At 31.3% G+C, this 21,638-nt stretch overlaps 2 protein-coding genes across 2 annotated transcripts in view; both read right to left on the reverse strand.

Annotated features, from left to right (window-relative positions):
• Positions 1–2,025, reverse strand: part of LOC129975953 (protein crumbs homolog 1-like) — a 37,637-nt gene extending 35,612 nt beyond the window's left edge. The window contains exon 1 of the mRNA XM_056089260.1: positions 1,717–2,025. Coding sequence (XP_055945235.1) covers positions 1,717–1,909 — 193 coding nt within the window. The 5' untranslated portion in view covers positions 1,910–2,025. The remainder of the gene's footprint in view (positions 1–1,716) is intronic.
• A 3,721-nt stretch (positions 2,026–5,746) lies between these two features.
• Positions 5,747–13,669, reverse strand: LOC129976541 (uncharacterized). The gene is made up of 4 exons (XM_056090166.1): positions 13,629–13,669; positions 10,169–10,239; positions 8,858–9,121; positions 5,747–6,144 (listed from the first exon to the last, which is right to left on the reverse strand). Exons 2-4 carry the CDS (start codon positions 10,236–10,238, stop codon positions 5,789–5,791), a joined length of 690 nt encoding a protein of 229 aa, XP_055946141.1. The 5' UTR covers position 10,239; positions 13,629–13,669; the 3' UTR covers positions 5,747–5,788.
• Between the last annotated feature and the right edge of the window lie 7,969 nt (positions 13,670–21,638).

The following is a 21,638-nucleotide window of genomic DNA, read 5'->3' on the forward strand; positions in this document are numbered from 1 at the left end:
AATATTTATAGTGTAGATCTAATATTTATAGATAATCTTTATAGAATATAGATTTAATATTTGTAGTGTAGTTATAAGCCAGATCTAACTACTAGTAGACTATCTGTCGATCTCTATTTTCAGAAACATGTAAAAGCGATAATTCAAAAATGCAATGACTTAAATATATTAAATTTAATATGGAATTTTGTGACTACTGGTGTAGTTTTTTTTTTTTTTTTTTTTTTTTTTGTCAAATTTTCGTTTGAATCGGTCTAAAATATAAATTCGATTTTCAGATTCTATTAAACACATGCCTTATCAAAATTGTCAAAAAACTCGCCAAGGATGACACAATAAATTCAATAAAAATGCTAAATTCACGCCAAAGGTTAGTATTTCATAACTATTGTAGGCCTCTGGGGTTGTTAAAAAGTATGTTATTATTCTGTAAGTAAAAAAGCAAAAAGTTACCTTTATTAAAATGTATGTGTGTATGTGACTGTGGTTTTTAATTGGATTCAAATCAATTATGTTATCATTCATGACTGGCGTTAAATGTTATTTCTTACGCTGCAAAAGAAGGATTATAAAAGAGATTCTGAAACAGAGTAAAAATGACTTTTTAGTACCATTGCATTTTATTGTTGCTGTAAATGGCACTTGTCATAGACCAGCCCACTGACTTTAGAAGTCAGTGATTTTAAGCCAAGGGTGTGTCTCTTGTTTTTCAATAACGCCATCTAGGGCCAAGAATACGACTTAGCTACACACACTTCACAACCCTTTTTACGGGCGGACTTCATTCATGCATTTCATTCACTCATCCACAGATCGTAATTTAGACCTCAATCAGAGAACGATCACTCCTGGTACTGCCCCCAGTACCCCCCTGGTACTGGAGTACTGCCCCCAGTGGTATTACTCTTGACATGGAGGACTTTGTGACCAACAACAACATGTTTCTCCAGATTTTGTGCACCTGTTTCCTTTTTTATGTTGCGCTATTGCATTTTATTAATGTTTGGAACTGTTAAAGTTGTTGGAAAATCTCAGTCTTTCTGACAAGTTTGAAATTTTATTCATCTACTTATAAAATGTCATTCACAGAATGCCACAAGTTATAGGAAAATGGAAATTATATTTCCTATTAAATACTTTGAAGTAAAGAAAATATGTAAATTTACGAATGCACTGATATGCAGACTGAATTATCTCTATTCATATTAGTAGCTTAAAATTTTTATATTTTATGGCAAGAAGAAAGTCATTTTGGAATGTTTAATATTTATTTATGTTTATTTTATATGCTCAAGATTTCTTACAAATATCTCAAATATGTACTAAATTAACATTTATACAACATAAGCGGTATTAAATTCGGACACTAAAACATCATTAGATTGAGCATCTAGTATTAATTTTTGATTGATTAATAAATTAATTTTGAACCCAAATCCAAATGAAAAGGGATAATTTAAAATAATTTCAATGATTTACACATGATTATTTAAAATTTCAATTACCACTATTTCTAATTGTGAAAAATTTATTTAAATTTTAAATTAAGCCCTTCGGCCCTATTTTCAATACATTTGAAGCGTGTTAATTATTCAACAACAATTTTAGGCATTTTAAAAATTAATTCTACTTTATTACAAATTTGATTTCTTCGCAATTTGTATATACGACACATAACATTTAAGAGAAAAGAATAAGCAGAAATAATTGCCTTACCATCTGCTCGATCTGCTTCCAGTTCAGATACATTGATATGAAACTCTTTATTTATAGACTTATCCATTGAAATAGAATAGTTACTTTCTGGCTCGGATAATAAAACATCATTTTTTCTTGTTTCTTTTGCTGTCACAACACACATAACAAGACAAAACACTAGTGTGACTGAAAATGTTAAGATTCTGCTCATTTTAATTTACGTTCCATAAGTTTGTAAGTAATATTACAAAAAAGTACTTTTTAATAAACTCGGAAGACACGAATGGATGCAAAACCTACATAGTGTTTTGGAAAGACAAGGCTGTAAAAAATATTGAAAGATTTATCGTTATCTTTCTTCATTTCTGATACAGTCTCTTATCAGGGAGCTCTTATCAACAAATCATACATATGAATTGCTTTTGAGGTTGAAATATTGAAGGTTTTAATAATAAAAATAAAGGTAAAAATGTATCGAAATTTTAATCATCCATTATTTTAGAGAGATAAGAAATATTATTAAGGAATACAGTATAGTATAAATATGATCACATCTCAAATTAAGCATTTTGATAATATTTACCGATTAATAACAATAACCGAACTGAGTAAAATCAATTGCATTTGTATTAAAGCAAAAGAATAAAAGAAACACTGACCTCAAAATTAGTCACATGTCGAAAATAACAATTAAAGTTGTTTGAATGGTCTCCCCAAAACTTTCTCGCATATACGCCTTACATGCTATTGGCGAACAATAATTACGAAATATTAACATTTGGCGTGAATTTAACATTTTTACTGAATCTATCGCGTCATCTTTGACGAGTAATTTGGAGATTAATCCTTGTCATGCCTTAATAAAATACAAAAATCAAACATGTGTTTTAGACGGGTTTTTCTCAACAGATTGAAATACAAATTTGATATAAAACTGCACCTACAGTCATAAAATTCCGCACCAAATTTGATATCTTTGAGTGTTTGCGTTTTCGAATTACTGATTTTACTTATTTCAGAAAGACAGATAGTCAATCCGTGGTTGATTTTGGCTCAAAATTTGACAGGTGTCTATTCTATAGTTGTTAAAACTGTGTACCGAATTTTATCTATCTAGCTCACTTCGTTTCGTAATTATTGTGTTAACTTATATACGAACAGCCCGACAGCGCACTTCCTCTGAACAAATTTACTCACAATTTGACAGGAACCTGCAAATTTGGTGTAAAGACCGTTTACCAAATTTGAACCGTCTACCTTAAATAGTTTTTGAGTTATCTTTGTCAGCAACAGACGGACAGACATTTTCTAAAATGTAATTTTCGAGGTCAGGGAAGTCTAAAACGTGGAGATTCGTCAAAATCTCGAGTTCAAATTTTTGATAATCACTATACTTTCTCTATACATGCATACGAGGAATTAAAAAACCATTCCTTAACAATTCATTTATATAATAATCGTATTTCTACTGTTTTATTTATTTGTCCAAAGATGCTGCACGCCACGTTTCAAACTATTAAGAACTTGACATATTTCGGCGTCCGTTGGCTTTCGTTAACACATGAGATCCCACCAGTATCTTCTTTATATCTACCAGTATATTTTTATTTATGAAGTTGGTTAATTTATCCATCATTCAATGTCCATCATTTATCCATCATTCAGCTACAATGTCCATCTAGATCATGTATAAAAGTTTGTGTTACATACTGTGCAATATGGTAGGCGCCGTGCTTGTATAGGAGCAGTTTGTAGTAGAGAATTCTGTACTAAGCATTATAAGACTAGCCTACTTAATGGCGAAGTTTGATAAAACTTTAGAATTATATATATCTCAGTAATAGGTGTTCTCGCTGTTTTGAACGATATTAGCAGTGTAACGAATCACTTGCAACATCCTCCACATCACATCTGCAAAGAATGTTGCCTGGATTTCTAAGTGATTCGTTATAAGGTTGCATCAAGTATAATCTCTCACAGCTATAATCACAGCTCCTATCAGTAATACCTATAAAGATATTGACCGGTTCGGATAAGTACCAGTTCTCTCAGGATTTTCGAAATACTGCTTTTTGAGGCATACAAATTAATCATGGATCATAATTTCGAAAATCGCGACTAAGCAAATGTACATTTTACATTTTCCTTTCTTATACTGCGCAAGTTATTTTTATCGCGCTAAATAAATAATAATTTATAACTTACTAGTTATGTATTTTTTTCCATATCTCATTCTATATTCAAAATAGGAATGGTAACTTTGATTTTCACTAGTAGGTGACGTTGTAATGATGTAGCTATATTTCTTATAATATATTTTTATGACTGTAGCTTTCGCAGGAGGGGGGGGGGCTGACTTATCGTTTTTGTGGGTATTTTGTAAGAAAAAAATCCAGCTCGCTAAAATGAAGGAAGCAGAGATTTTATTGAAATGATTGATATATTCTTTATTTTAGTGAATTCCATATTCTTCTGGACATTTATGAATTGTTGTGCTATTTCACATTTAATTTTTCAAGCGAAAGAAAAAAATCCAAGATTATTTTATTTAATCCACAAATGTGCGCAGGGAAGGAATTTGCTTATATTACCATTTTTTTTATTTATTTATTTGCTTGCTTGCTTGCTGAAAACTAACAGTTGTTTGCTCCTTATTTTCATGGATACCCTAGCAGGCTAGAAATTATACCAGCAAATTCAAGAAAAATTATGGCTAGAATTATGGCTAAAATTTATTTCTAGCTAGACTAAAGATTTATCTGGTGCGAATTCTAACTCTAGATTAATTTAACTTCATAGTTGCAGGAAAAAAAATATAAATAATATGTAAAACATTGATTTTGTAATAATTTAATCATTTTTATGCATATTTAATTAACTTATGAAGATATGAACACAAAAATTACTTATAAGTCTTGTTCTTATAAGATTTTTTATGACTATAACTTATCTTTACTTGTGATAAGTTTTGTTTATATGTGGAAAAAGAATGAATGTATTGAAAGTTTTATAGAAAATGAAACAGTTATATTTTTTTTTTATTTCTTATTGAAAATCGCACTTTTTTTTTCAAAATCAAATTATATAAACGAAAACAAGTTTAAATATTAGGTCAGTAATTTTTATTGCTATTACAGGAACCAAAAGAATAAGGAATAATTGCCAAGAAATTTTCAACCAAAGTGCATCCACTCTTCGGTAATATTTGAAAATTCAACATCTGTGTTAATGGGTTAAATTTGAATATCTCTCTTTCAATTTAGCATTAGTTGCTAACAGAGAGATGAGTGAATAATTCTCAAAATTCCGTTTCTCTCTCTTATCCTTTTGAGGATAAAAACCATATCCTTCAGTTTACTGCATGACTTTTAAGACGATGATCAACTTCTATAATTTGTTATAATTTCTATTATTTTAAACCGATTATTTAATAACTAGAGTTAATATTATTAGATAGTGACGAATTGTGAAATTCCAAAATTCATCACATGTTTATTTTCACCTGTTCTTGATATTTTTAAAGTTAAGTTCAAGAAATATCTGTTATTTTTGTCAATTTCTACATCTTATGGAAAATTTGAATTTAGTCCCTCTGTAATGGCAATCAGAACAACTGCTATTTAAAGATTAAATTTGAATACTTTTCAGTACTTCCAATGCAATAAAATCCTAGAAAGCTTAATTTTATAACCGTGCCGTGAAGTTTTCCGTTCCTTTGTGTAGTGATGTTTTCAAAAACAATCTAAAATCGCTGCAGAATTTTTTATTGAAAACTAAACAGAAATGAGCAATTGTAAAAACTAATCAAATATATTAAAACAAATATAAAATTTACATTTCAATAAGTCTGAAATTTATAGAACGCTAAATAAGCAAAAAATGAAAAGAAAAAAGTTCAATTTATATTAATCCACAAACAACTGAAATAATGTTTTGCCATTCCATTTTTAATAAAAAGTAATTTTTATGAATTCTGTAGTTTTTATTAAGTAAGCAGACTGTCAGAAATCTGAATTTCTAACTGGTAAAAGATTCGACGATTTATTATTTTCTCATTTTTATACTGGCAAACGATTTATTATTTTCTCATCTAACCACAAGTGAACATATCTGGAGTGATTGTGATTTTCTGAATTTCTGCTGTGATGATGGCTCTTATTTGTCTCTGAAAAAGATTTCGCAGAAGTGTGTCAACAACAGGTGTTAGAATGTCACCCAAGAGACCCAAAAGTAGTTGGGTTAGATTTAAATTCAGAAGTTTAATCTCAGATATCCTAGTCACTCGAAAATCGGTCACCGTACAAGTAGACCCTGGAATCAGCCTCTGTTCTACTGTTACTACTACATTGATTTCTAGGGCGAGCAGATTGACCAGTAAATTGACGACTTGACCCAGAAGACGGGCCAGGCTGCTGCCGAGATTTCCTAAAAGACCTCCAAGCAAGTCTAAAAGAGAAAAATATCCAAGTTATATTTCACTAATTTAATTAACAATTCAGTCAATAGCTTTATTTTAGTTTGAAAGATTAGTTTAATAAAGCTTTACATAACTATATTGAATAAATAATAAAATAATATTATTATCATTCGAAACCTTGATGACTACTCTGATTGTAATTTATTATGTTTTGCCCATAACAATAGGTAAGAAATATCTGAGCATCAGCAGGATATACTCTCTTGTATTTTCATCATCATCTTTGAGCATCAGTAGGAAAATACTCTCTTGTATTTTCATCAATTAAGATCTAATTCCTCACCCCCCCCGCATAAAATTGTTGACCTTGTGTAAAGCCGCGAATAGCTTTTATGGAATTGACGAATAATAGTAACGAAATATAGATATATTTGAAATATATATACATATATATGACGTGAATATATTGTTACGAAATTTCCGGGTTCGTTTGGATAGTGGAAGTTATATGGTGTGGAGAACGCTCAATCACCAGGCGGCAGTAGGAAAAGAAACAACGACGTTTATTTACACGAAGACACACAGGACAGCACAAAGATGACAACTATATACAGCACAGAGAAGACAATTATCATCAGCCGCGAGACGTGCACACAACAAGACTCTACTGCAGACAGTAGCTCACAGCTTAGCTCAGCACTAGCCTGAATCCATCGCTGCTCTGCTAATCTCTGGAAGACTTGCTCTTTACCGTCAATTCCGACTACTCCGGCAGCTGCAAGCTGCCTCCTTTTATAGGTCTCAGGAGGTGGGGCTAGAAGCCTCTCAACCAATCATCAGTAACTTTCGAGGCGTATCTCGGTTCCCAAAGGACGGTTCGGGAAAATTCTCGATGTTTCGGGTATAATCTATTTTGGCGCCAAAGTCGCCAAGTTTGTCGCCAAGCTCTGGGACCTCCGACGCGACACCCGGACTCCGTCCAATACAGATGACTGTCTTTCTCATGATGGAACCAACTATGCTGGGAAGCAGCCTTACAGATTCGTAACAATATACTTTGGACTCTTTTTACCAGTTGATCAACATCAATATTTGACACCTGCAATAATATACTTGTATACAAAGATACCCTTGATGAGAGAGAACTTTGCCAATTGCGATAAAAACCAATACAAATCCTCCAAAACACAAGAATAGTCACAAATCAAGTCAATAAAATAGTGAATTTCATGGATTTAAATCATTGCATTTGCATTCATGCGAAGGTAGAAACCGATAGATGGTCAAACGTTTAACAGATTTAGTTCAAAATTTGATAAATATCTATATTTCAGAGGCTAAGTTGTGACGAAACTTTATCTACCAAGATTTTTGCGTTTTGTAGTTTCGTACATGTACTCAAACAGCCAGACTTCTTGTAAATGGATTTCGTTAAAAATCTGATAGAAATCTACAAATTCGGTAGTAACTCCATATATAAAACTTCATCCGTCTATCTCGAAATTCTTTTGGGTTAACGTGTTCCCTGACAGATAGAAGACATAATGCCAAAAGTGTGATTTTCTGATTCGGGAAGTTCTGAGGCATAGACATTCTCAGAATCTGTAGTAAGAATTTTATGACAATATGGAGAACGTGCATGGAGAACGGTACACTGAACATTTAAAAGCCGTTATCCCAAGCAGCTTCATTTCTTTTGTAAAGCATCGTTGTATCAATGTGTGGCATGCAAACTGCAAACTTCTCAACTTGAAATTTCAGGCAATGAAATAAATCCAGGAGAAATGTAATTTCATTTCCATTCTTTCTGTGCAGCTGGCATGTTTCTGCCTTCATTCTTTTGTGAATTAGGGGCTTTCTTCATATTTCCCTGCACATAAATGGCCCCGTTAAATTCTCTCATACTTGAAATATAAGTATTAGGGTGCCCCATAAGTTTCTTTCCCATTTCTAATATGAAATGAATACACAATATTTACTGTTTAAAATATTATTTATTTTGTTATATAAGAACCATTTTGCTCTATTACCTTCTTCCATCTCTCAGGAGGCCTTATTATGCCTTCTTTCCAAAACTGTCGTGTTTTGGACAAGAAATAATTCTCGTGATGCGCTTTTATTTCGCTGATGGATTTAAAGCGCTTATCACGAAGAGAATTTTTTAACGACAGAAAGAAGTAATAATCAGATGGAGCGAGATTTGAAGAGTATGCAGGATGCGATAAAACATACCATCCATGCTATGGCAGCTCTCAGTTGATCCAGTTGATGATAGTATTTCGTAGAATTTATTGTTTCATCTTGAGGAAGGAGCTCGTAGAAAATTACGCCTTTCCAATCCCACCAAATAGACAAAAGAACTGTTTTGGGGTGCAGCCCCGGTTTTGCGACAGTTGAAGGCCTATTGTCCTTACACCAAGTGCGTTTTCTATGCACTAGACGGCTAATAGATAAGCTGCACGTTTGCACAAGCAGAGCCAGATAAGGCTATTCATAGCTCGATGAGAAAGAAACATTTGGGACATCCTAATACTTAAAAATGGTTCTTTGTTTTATTTATTTTTTTCGGCTTCCGCGTTTACTTGACGCTTTTTAGATTACTCAAAAATCGCTGATTTTCCATAAACATAATGTTACTATGTTGACGCCATATCTCAAATTCTTGGCGATAAAACCCGTGGGAGCCTTAAAAATGATTAGCTTGAATTGAATGATTATGCTGAAAAATAAAAGAATATTTACCGTCCAGTAATGTGACGAGGAAACTGACCGTCACATCAATGAAGCTGAGATTGATGAAGATGCGCACTAGGTTCTTGTCACAGACACATCGGAGGGGTGGATTAATTTTGCAGTTATTCAACCCTGTCACAGTCCCGCCGGTCATCTGAAAATTGCCTGCATTTTCGTCTTGCAGGTTGAAGGTCTCATCTGCTAGCTGAGCGCGTATGTTCTCGAAGCACTTGTTGATTACTAATTCCAATTTAGGATTGGGCTGGCAATTACCTGAAATAAAAAGAATAAAAGTTTTTGTTTGATTTGCCAGATGAACAGCTATTTTGATTCTAAGCTACGAATGGGAATTCAGAAGTTAGAAATTTGACTAAGTGACGAGGAAGACAACCGGAAAGGCACCCTATTGTCCAAATGTCCTAGCAATAACAAATTAATACGTTTGATTTCTTATGGAACTAAAATAAATAAATAAAACGCTACCTCTCTTTCACATACATGCAAACACAGAGGGGGCCAAAATTGTCGGTAGAATAGTCAGTAGAGACAGTTATTAATTGTGCCTACCAATTAACTAATTAATTGGCTTAGAAGTTTAGTTCTTTCACATTTTATTTCATTACATATAGGGGTAAAAAGAAAGACCTTAACACAAGATTTTGCAGCACTCTTTATTAGTATTCCTTTTTACTGTCGTCTGCATCAATCACCAGACGAAGCATTTCTATACTGGCATCTAATACAATATTCAATTATTTAAATCATATCTCAAAATATTTACAAAACATATTTACATCAATTCTTGAGTCATTTTGCCCCAGTACCTTTCGGGAAATAAATAAAAACTTTTTTTTTAGAGGCTTTTGGGAATAAATTTTAGAGAAAAGAAAAATATGTCTGTAGTGAGATTTAAAATGTCTTTTCATACTTTGATTGAAATTGATAAAAAAAAAACTGTTTTGTTTTTGCGTTAGAATATCATTTTCAAGTTGTTTCCTTGAAAGTTTTGTAATCTAAAGATTCACTTCCATCAAAATCGTCTGTTGGATTTTTTATTTTATTTTATTTTATTTATTTATTTATTTTTTTGAAATTTTGTTGTTAAAATATTTGCAATAATTATTTCTTCATTTAATATTTTTATTAAATAAGTGCTCTAAATTTAGTAAGGTAATTTCGTCTTTAGATTATTGGGGCATTGTGTCATACATAAATCCAATAATTGTATTCGATGCACATATGACACATATTTCTCATAAAACAAATTTCTGACTGGAAAACAATCATTAAATTGAGCAGTATATGTAAAAGGATACTTACCAATGACTGATCCAACATAGCCGGAGCTCAGCAGATACAGAAAAACTAGAGCCCAATTCTTTGTGTCCATCCTATGGGAAAGAAATTAGCCATTTCAGCATCTTTGTTACTGGCTTTCGTAAATGTAAACAAAAATACTTGGGAAAACCAGCAAGGGTGAATTCCTGAAATTTTCTCGCATATTCTCTAATAAATATACCTATGTAATATTAATCATATGTCATTGGCAGAAAATAATTACGACAGAACCTAATAGTACATAATCTTTGGTGATATATTTTTTTTTTTTTTTGCTATTAATTGTTGGAATGTATTTAATATAAAATAACCAGGATGCCGGATTGATATTTTGGATGCCTTTCTTCAGATTGGTTGTAATCAAAATTTATCTCACAGAACTGCAATTATAATAACAAAATCATATACCAAATTTCATATATTTATATCTTTGACTTTTTGAGTTATCACATTGAAATATTTATGAAAGTACTACCGATAGACTGTTATCCCTTTCATAAATGTCGCTCAAAATTTGAAAAAATCTATATTAGAGATCTAAAACTGTGAAACAAATTTCATTTTTCTAATTCATTACGTTTTTGAATTATGGTCTTTATTACGTAAATGATCAGACCGACAGATGGTGTCCGGTCTTTGTAGATTTTGTTCAAATTTTGATATGGAATCATAATTTTGATATTAAACCTGTGTACGAAGTATTCTATATCTACGTTTTGTAGCTATTGTATTCACTTCTATTCAAATATCCGAACAGGCAGGTTTTCCTTTAAGAGATTTCGTTCAAAATTTATTAGAAATCTATATATTTAATGTATAAACCATATACCAAATTTCGTCAATCTAACTCTAAAGGTTTTTGAGTTACCTGTTCGGAGACAGACAGACATAATTTTAAAAAATGTGTCTTTCGGACTCAGTAAGACCTGAAACGAGGAAATCTCGAGTTCGAATTTTATGACGATTACAATACTTTTATCGTTATTTAATTCGTATGCGAGAAAATAACCACAATGGAATTCTCGAAAGGGTTACTTATTTCTGAAATTACATTACGATTTGTCAAGAAATTTATAATTATTTAATTTATTTTGTATCTAAATGCTATATGGTAATTTTTTTTAATGTTTTTACAATAAAGAACAAAATATTTTTTATTTAATAGTTAAAGATCTTATCCTGATTATCATGAAAAAATTTTAACCAATCAAAACATTCATTAACAGAATTCTATTCTAAGAGTTTTCTTTTAAATTATGTAGTCACTTTTTTTTTTCTTTTTCTTTTTTTGAAAATGTTCTTTAAAATGTGGAAACATTTAATCGGTTCTTGAGGACAGAATATGGCATTTAATGAGTTTCCCTTAGGGTTAATTGAATTGAATTTCCTTTCATTAAATGATTCGAAACTTTGAAATTGACGACATTTTTTGAAGATGTTTTATATATTAAAGCCGTTGGAGTGGTTTCTCCAAACTTTCAACCCCCGGGGTGGGGGGGCACCTCGAAATGAGGATGAGATGCTTCCGGTATGGTGATTGGGTTTCGCCACCCTGGAGGGCACACAAAAAGGTGGGGGATCTGACTCCTCCCATCGAGGACGGGACGTACTTCCTTCGGGAAGGGTTGTACCATGGCCGGTGATGGTCCTTAGGACTCAACCACAGTTCCCGCCAGTGTTGCTGTTGCGACGGTTCGGTCATTCAGTATTATTTATCCTTGTGCCTTTGGGCGGGTCGGAGACTCAGTGATATGACTTCCCCAAACTTTCTCGCCTACTCTTTAATATAGTGTTATCTCAGAAAACGCCTTGCACCACATTGGCGTATAATAGCTACGAAATGTTAACCTTTGACATAAATTTAGCATTGTTATTGTATCTATCGTGTCATCCCTGGTAAATTTTTTGGCTATTAATCCCTGGCATGCGCTAATAGTATCCACCAAACATTTTACCATTAACTCTAAAGACAGTAAAATCTGTGAATCATAGAAAATAATAACTTTCATATGAAGCAAAATGCTGTGTTACTACGCTTTTCCTAATTAACCCTTATCATGGTAAGATTACTTTTTTGAAGAAAAGCAAAAGAAATGTATATAGGTATGTATATATAAAAATGTGTAAGAACAAACATTTAGGCATGTGTATTTTATTATTAAACTTATTACTATTTTATTATTAAACTTATTACTATTTATTTATTAAATTTATTATTATTAAAAATTATTTTATAGAGGTAGTATATTTTTATAAAATTGTATGTATGGTATATTATAAAAAATGAACATAAGGATTAAATACAATTTCGATAGAAAGAATTTTTAGCAGCCAAACTTTAAATTAAATTTCTTCAATTCTTTTTCCTAATTCTTTGACATAGGCTTTAGGCTCTTTAACATACTTGAAAAATTCGTTCAAAACCGGAATAATTTAATCAGAAGCAGATCCAGATTGTCTGATTATTTCAGTTTACATTGTTCTAGGCATGTAAAGTACATCTTTACGTGCCTAGTAGCTGTACATGTAAAGTACATCTTTACATGCCTAGTAGCTGTACATGTAAAGTACAACAGATGGTAGCCATAGAACGAAATGTGAGTAGACGTTTGAAAAGAAACTTTTAATGACTTCTAAAGTTTGATTGAACATAATTCGTGCAATGAATTATTTTTCTATTTTAGTGTACAAGATAAAACCCTTTAAAGGGCCATTTTTTTCTAGTCACATTATGTTAAAACATTTTTAGGCTTGAAATTAGAATAAGAAAAAGGATTCATTTAGCTTATTAGATAAATTTAATTTGATTTATTAATTAATTTGGTTCATTAATAATTAAGTAACAAATCAAGTCACATTATTTTGTCTGAGATAAAGAACTGAAGCATTCAAGTTTCTGACTTACTAAAAAAATTTGTCAGAACTTATGCCAACCTACATAATTTCATACAAAGATTGATAAATTTGGTGGGAAGCATACTTTCCACGGCCCTAGAAAGGGTTAATGTATGTTATAATACGATATACAAGTTATGAGGAATACACAATGTCTAAACTGCTTCACGAATTAAAATAAAATTAAAGTCAAATATTCCATGCTTAAAACCCATAACAACTTTTGTCTAAAATTTAATGGGATAAATGAATATTATAAAAATGCCATTTTCTCATAATACGCAGATGATAGAAATCTGTTAAGATACAATTGAAAAGATGACTATCAACCATTTGAATTCTTTCGTCGAACATCATTCTTGGAATGAACCATAGTATTTTTAAACTTAAAGTTAAATCATTCTTGGGCATTATAATTCGATACATATTTGGTGACCTCGAGCATTTAAAAATTCCATGGAGTATTAAATTCAACCTATAATACTTAAAGCTTCACACAACGTATGCTTAAAAATCAATGGGATTACTGAAAGAAATTGATGCTTACCTCGAGTTAAAACGGATTCCGAGAGACTGAAAAGTTTTTGATTGCCGGTTGGAATTTGATGGTTACATTTCGCTGAGACAAACTAAATTAGTATCATAATAGTTTAAAAAATGAAATAGCAATGTCGAAATAAACTGCTGAATGGTGGGATTCTCATTTCACATTGTTGAAATGATCCTCCTTTTCATAGTATGTTCAGTATTATTTCACATTGTATAATGTGTAAAGCGTAAATTCAATATTGCATGAATGCAATAACTATTAATCTGATATTTTAAATAATTCTTTTGCAGACTTAAGCATTTATATTGTAAAATGCTGATGAATTGTTTGTCACACTATAAATGTTTTTGCTTTCGTCGCAAGGTGTCCATTGTAATCGAATGTCAAGAACTAATTTCGAAACAGTAAAAAAATTAGAATATATGTATGAATCAATAAATGTATTGCTGAAAAATTACAATATCCACTTTTTTCGCGATATCCTGGTTCTATTAGTTATATTTAGCAAATTATTCTTCATTACCAACAATTTAAATAAAAAAAATAAAAAAAACAGCACGAATGATCATCCTAAAATTTGATATCCCGTTGTATTGATATAAGTATGCATATTTTTTTCCCCCGAATGAGAGAAAATAACATTATTCGTAAGTTATTAATTATTAATTAAAGTATTAATAATTAATAGTGATGATGATTATATAGAACTTATAAACTGGGAATTATTTGAAAAAGCAGATTCAGTTGTAATGTAATTTTTATGTAATTTCTAAAATCTACTATGTAAAGTAGATTTTAGAAATTCCATAAAACCAGTCGGAGTGGTCTTCCTGAAACTTTCTAGCATATTTCTAATAAACTTGTTATGCCAGAGACGCCTCGCATGGCATTGGCGTATAATTATTACGAAATATTAGATTTTGGCGTAAATTTAGCATTTTTATTGAATACTAGCCGCCTTTGGGGACTAGTCGGTTCGCCAATCTTAAGGCACGTTAAAATTTTAATAATTAAATATTTTATGTAACTTCCATTTTAATTGCTTCTTCATTAAAATATTTTAAAACTTCAAATTTTAATAGTCATATAATTCACTCATAATATTATAAAGGCTTTCAGCCGTAACGTAATATGTATCTCTCTAATTTTCTGTTGGCTCTCGTAGAATTTATGCTTTAAATTAAAGTGGAAATGATTAAACTGCAATTAATATAATAATATTTTTTTTACTGAAACGAAGCATTTTTTTAAAATATGAGTTCTAAAAACAGAGTCGCTGATTATTTAAACGTTATGGGCACTAAAGAATATTTTTCTTAATTTATATAATATCTCAAGAAGTTTCAACAAAATTTTCTCAGATTCATCATGAGCAGATCGATTAATTAACAATGTTTAGTTTTAAGTGCATCACACTAAAAAAATAAACAGAATCGTTTGAAATAATCTGTCGAAAACATATTAAGCCTTCAAAACCAAGTCCGTATCCAGTTGTCAACAATGCGCATGCGTGAATTTTCAACGCCAATTATGGTAACGCAAATGCGTGAATTTTCTACTCCAGTTGGGGTAACGCTATGCAGATTAGAAATTTTTAATTTCCTTTATTCTGTTTTATTTTTATTCAAAAGTACTTCAGAATGAATCTGAAAGATCGATTAATTAACAATGTTTCATTTTAAATGCATCAAACATTAAGAAAATAAACAGAATCGTTTGAAATAAGCGGCCGAAAATTTGTTAAGCCTATCCTCTTTAACGTGGGAAAAAAAACTGAAGCCTTATTCATTTGGCGGTGGGGAAATGAAAAGATTTTTTTTGTCGGAAAAGTCAGTTTTTAATTAATAATTAAAATTCTAATTAAAAATTCAAAAAAGGGACCCCAGGTGCACATTCCCGATCTCCAAGTTATGCATGTGCCAAATTTGGTAGCTGTAGGTCGAACGGTCTGGCCTGTAGAGTGCCAACACACACACACACACACACACACACTCACACACATTTAGCTTTATATAAGTATAGATAGCGTGCCATCCTTGGCGAGTATTTTAACGATTAATCTCTGGAATGCCGCTAATATTATTCGAAAATTGAATTTGTAGTTTAGAAACGTTTTATCGCAACCGATTGAAACAAAGATTTAACACAAAATTGCACTTGTAATCAGAAAATCCCATACCTAATTTGATATATTTAAGTCATTGTATTTTTGAATTATCGCGTTTCCATGTTATTGAAGACAGACGAATAGACAGTCAATCCGTTATTGGTTTTGGCTTACAATTTTGATAGGCGTCTGTGTATATATTACAGATGCTGAATCTGTGTATTGAATCTTATCTATCTAGCTGCCTTCTTTTTATAGTGATAGTTGTCATATTAACTTATATGCGGTCTCGGCTTGGGAACCGGAGGGTTACAGGTTAGAGACCCGATTCCACCGAAGAATCATCGTGTAAGTGGGTTTGGTGGATGTCAAAGGTCCTCCCACTGGTGTGGAGATGGTGGTGCCAGCTCAGGTGTCGTGCTCGTCATCTGACCGCGGTTCAAAATTACGAGGTCCGTCTCCAAATAGCCCTAGTGTTGCTTTAAAACGGGACGTTAATAAAACTAAACTAAAAGCACAGTTGCCAGTAATGAGGACAATATATTTATTCATTCATTTTCTCCTCAAAAGTGTCATAGTCGTTTAAGGAGAGTAGTACTTTCATTTTCAATAATGTCAGGCCATTTTAATTAATGAGAATAATATTACTACATTTTTTTCTAAATTAATGGGAACATTCTAAATTTAGTATAAATGGTAATTAAATATTTAAATAAAAATTCTTTGCTCAGTTTTTAGTTTTGTTTTGTTTAGTTTTCTCCAAATTGAAATCTAACTGAGAGGCATGCCGAATCTGTAATGCAAGTTGAGAAAAGATCTTTTCTGAAAAGTTTTCTGGTCAAAACAGTCAAGAACTATTTGCGGAATAGTATGAGTCAATTGCCTCACTTATTTATTGAAAATGATATTATCAAAGAATTAGAGATAAGTTTTCCCAATTAAAAACAAGAAAAGCTGATGCCTTTCAACATTTGTTCAATATCTTTGTTACCTTTCAATATCTATTTCTATATTTGTAAAATTTTGCTTTCATTTTATCTGCACAACAGCAAAAAATTCATTATTCAACAAAAAAAAAAAAAAAAAAAAGAAAAAGAAAAGTATTCAATATGCACTTTCGTACCTCCCTCTAAAATTTAACTTAATTTTGTTTGTTATTTGGAATTAATATTTCTTTATCAGAAAAAAGCTAGATTATAGAATATGCTGCTTGCGTTATTGAAAGTTGGCAATCGTTATTTCATTTAAAAATTCAGAACGAATATTAAATTTTCCCATAATTATCCTCTGTTTATTATAAAATCTACTGTAATTCATAAAAAAAAATCAATGATTCATGAACTTAAACCCATTTTTACTTACTAATATAACTAAGTATACAAAGAGAAAGTATTATAATTATCAAAAAAAAAAAAAAAAAAACTCCACATTTTGACGAATATCACTAATTCAGACTTCTCAAAGTCCATACAGCACAGTTTCAGAATTATGTCTATCTATAAGTTTGTAAACACTATACCGCAAAAAACTTCTTGAGCTAGAAAAATTGAAATTTGGTTGTGAAAATTGATATATGGTTTGAAACCCTACAATGCATCGTGTAGTCATTTAGTTACACACATTTTGTTCGTATTTATACGTTTCACATGATTATTCCAAAAAATAACGAGTGTTTGGAGATCTGTTTTAAATGCGGATTTCCAAAAGCTCATTGCTAACCATTTGCAGAAAACACACATGCATGGGGAAAACGGAACTAGAGCTAGATTTAAACTAGAAACTTAGAAAAATATTAAGATTGCTGTTGTATGAATAATTCTATTAAAGTTGCCATCAGAATATTTTATTTCCATTGTAAAAAATATATTGGTAAAAAGGGATTTTTATTTTTATTGCAGAATTATTATAATGTGATTTATGTTACTGGGATATTGTTTAATTCATAATGTAGCCAAATAACACGTTTTAATTGCTTTGTTAAAATTTTGTTAAAGTACAATTTTTAAAAAATAATTTTTCTAAATTATATACAGCTATTCAAAACCTATATATTTTTTCCATAAAAAAATTTAAAAAGTCTTGCATTCTAGGGTTAATTGTCAAGTATATAATATAAGCTTAAAAGTATATATATATATAACAAATCTAAAGTAAGAAATATTTTGAAAACGAAACTAAAATAAAAACGAAACGAAATAGTTCCGGAATCGCAACTAAAACTGATTTCTTATTCAAACTAAAAACCAAAAAAGGAACAGGAAAAACTTCATAGTATTTAGAGAGTGCAAATGCAGCTACTTCTAAAACACAGATGAATTAAGACAAAAGTATTAAAATCAAGTTAATAGGGAAATCAAATAAAGCAAATAAAAAAAACAAATAGAAAAAGAATCCGGCCTGAAGACTTTTTCAAGTGTCACCCTAAGACAGGGATTCAAAAAAAGGAATTTTTTTCTGTGAGAGAATGCAGACAAGAAAGTCTAATAATAATTCCTCGTGACCCGAAAAATCCCCTAAAATTAGGCTTAAGAGATATATCATTTTAACAGAAAGGACAATACAAAACAACAAATTCGAAGAAAATAACCTCTAATAAGTAAAAATACATACATGGGTCATTCTCCAAAAACAGGGTATTTTTAGATGTCAATTTAAAGAAAAAAAAATTCTTTTAAATATTTTTTTTAATATTTTTTAAATAATCCCTGCATGGTTTTTAATACATTCCAGCTTATGGCCGAGATCACTAACAAATATTTTTCATGGAAAAAATTATTTTTGTTTTCATTGCCCACGGAGTTGATGTATCAGGACATGGAGTTGACACACAATGGAATATTGTGGAAATATAGGTTTTAAATATGAAACTAAGCATCTTTAAACATCACTTTCAATGGAATCAAATGTCTTAACTAAAATTCACACTATAGAGTTTAATGAAAAAAAAAAAATACTACAGTACAATTTAAACATAGAAAAGAAACTTTATTAGAAAATGGATACTTCAATATCGAAAAAAAAGCACTTTTTAAAAACAATTTATTCTAAATTAGGATAAGTTTTAAAATCCAAGTCATTAAACAGATATGTATGTCGACGGGTAAGCATAGGGTCACTAAGAACTTGTTTTATATCTCTAGAGTGAACCCAGGATAAGTCTCTGCAATATGGAAACGAAAAGGTATTGTCTGTATTTTTTGTCATGAAGTCACCATAATACATTTTACCACCACCCTCTTGGCAGTCATTTTCTTCTAAAATCATTCCAACAAAGTGATGAGTTTTTTTCCGACCCATGAATTCTGCAACCACATATGTATTTATTAGGCTGTCTTCTGTCATAACTAATTTAATTGCATTACACTCCCCTGTTTTTTGCATTTTGCAAGGAATATCCTCATTCCATTCTTCATCTGTGTCAGAGTAGACATCACTGACTTTCAATTTCTTTGAAGAGGATTTCTTCTGATTAATGTTGGTGGAACATCCAGGTTGATGTGGAGATATTTGTATTGTTAGGACTCCTTTATCATAACCGTGAGAACAAATATCAGTCGGTATACACTGAAAGCAGCTTAATCGTCTGAAATGCAGAACATTAGGCTTTGCTCTGGCCCACAAAACTTGGTGCACTTTCATTGTTCCTATGAATCTTTCTCCCTCTTCTTTTAGGTTTTCATGAAGTGTACTGAATTCATATTCTTTTATGGGTATTATTTCGATACTTTTAAGATTTTTCTGTAGTTCAGAAACAAATTGATTGAAGCATGAGATGTCTTTTCCCCTGGCCACTAGTGCATCAGCAGTACGCTTCAAAGTCCCCCCGAGTCCATCTGGTGCACCTTTCCCATGCCCTACTTCACTATAATTCCAGGTTATTTCCTTCACAGATAAGAAGACAGATGGTAAATGAGTGGCAATTAAGTAAAACATCTTTCGATTGCGATATTGTGTACTTGGTCCATCGCTGAGAAAATGAACAGTTTTTAAGTTAGGAACAAGGGTTTTAACAATTTTAAGTACTGGACTCAAGTGGGTACAGATAGCAATAGGATCATGTTTCAAGTTTTCTGATAAGGTACAGAATGACTTGGTAAGTATTGTAGTAGATGATTCATTTCTATAGTAAACTACAACTGTGTGGATGCTTACTTGTTGGCGTGAACCACCGAAATGAAATGCCTGGATTTCCCTTGAGTATTTACATTCATAATTTTCAGAGAAATCCATATGGATTAACACTTCCTGGGGTTTCAATTGATCTTTTATATTCTTCATTTCTCTCTGCTGGTGTAAAATATTAGCAATATGAAGCATGAACTTTGGCATTTCTGATTGCAGGGCATGAACCAGTTCTGCTGCAGAACAGTTAATCTGATCTTTAGAGTGTTTTTTAACAGTTTTAGGAATTCCTTTGGCTACAATATTAACTTTTTTCAAAACCCATTTCTCATACGATATTGTGTCTTCTTCTGAATATTCCAAGAACTTAATCATCTTGATTTTACATTCATTGCAGTTCCTCTCTAAACATTTTTCAATATTGTCTTTAGTATTACAGCACAAACTTTTATAAAGTTCATCTGGGGATCTCTCAGAAATAATGTTCAGCTGCTTTAATGCAATCACCATCAGTTTCATGTTCTCATGAAGGCTGCATAAACATGAGTCTCGCTTACCGACTTTTTTCTGGACACACCAGAATGGACGAAGTTTGCAAAATGTACTGTAATGTATAAAGTATTGTGTAAACTTCCTGGAGAAATTCTTGTGAAGATTTTGTAAACTATCATTCAAGTAGCGTTTTTGTTTCTTCACTCCTTTTCTACTAATTGTATCTTTCTTACCAGGACATAATGTGCTGCAAGAATCATCTTCCAAAAAATTCTGAATATCTTGTTTAATCAGCTCTAATTTGACTTGACTCGTGGTTTTTTCTTTACCATCCGTACTTTTAAGATTTTTTAATTTAAATATTTTTTTTAATTCATTAAGGCACTTATATTTTTTCATAATTTTTCCAGCTACATAACAGAGAAAAGATTTTCTAGGTTCTTTCTTATTGCGTGTTTTTAGAAAATTATCAGTCATCTGGGAAATGATTGCTTCACTAAAAATCAGTTTCCTTTTTATAGGAGACGATACCTTCACACCTTTTACCAATTTCTTGACTTTTGTGCTTGGTGTATCATCTTTCCTTTCATTTTTCTTTCCCTTTTCCCTATAATATCTACTTTTATACTTGCTATATTTTGCTTTGTACGCTTTTAATTCTTCCTCTAGTTTTTTTATTTTCCTGTAAGCGGCTGATCTGCTTCTTTTTACTTTTTTCCTACCGCTTTCTTTTCTAGATTTTCCAGAAGTGTAAGAATTAATAGGTGTTTCAGAACTTGCACACTGTGACTGTGCACTTGAGAAATTGTCTTGAGGTTCAGTAGATTCATTTAGGACTAATGGTAATGCAGGGCTAGAAGGAGGGCTGTCCACACTTAATATCACTAATTGTTCATTCTTTTTGGCTGCTCGGTATTTCCTTGAACATGCTTTCCAACTTTTTCGTTTGGCTCTTTGCTCTCGGACTGATGTCATTTCATGAATAGATTTTATTTTGCCGGCTTCTTTTCGAGCATGATACCGTTCACGTTCTTTTTTCTTTGCTTCTTCATATAACTTGGGGTCACTTTTAATACGTTCTCGTCTTTTTTTCTCGCATTCCCTTTTCTGTTTCTGCCTTGCTAATTTTTTCTTCTCACATTCTTTCTTGGTTTTGGCCATATCTAAAATTTAAAAATAAAAAGTTTCTTTTATTATCATATTTGCTTAATGTAACTTTTTAAAAAAAATAAACTTATCATAACATTAACAACTATCTACTAGGTATACAACTTTAAAATCAAATA

This window comes from Argiope bruennichi, chromosome 7 (assembly GCF_947563725.1).
Source record: "Argiope bruennichi chromosome 7, qqArgBrue1.1, whole genome shotgun sequence".
In the NCBI taxonomy this organism is placed as follows: domain Eukaryota; kingdom Metazoa; phylum Arthropoda; class Arachnida; order Araneae; family Araneidae; genus Argiope; species Argiope bruennichi.

Coding starts and splice junctions, on each gene's coding strand:
- LOC129976541 (XM_056090166.1), bottom strand. CDS start 10,238: ATGGACACAAAGAATTGGGCTCTAGTTTTTCTGTATCTGCTGAGCTCC. Junction 9,122..10,168: donor CTATGTTGGATCAGTCATTG/GTAAGTATCCTT, acceptor TTTTTATTTCAG/GTAATTGCCAGCCCAATCCT. Junction 6,145..8,857: donor CCTCGTCACATTACTGGACG/GTAAATATTCTT, acceptor TTTCTCTTTTAG/ACTTGCTTGGAGGTCTTTTA.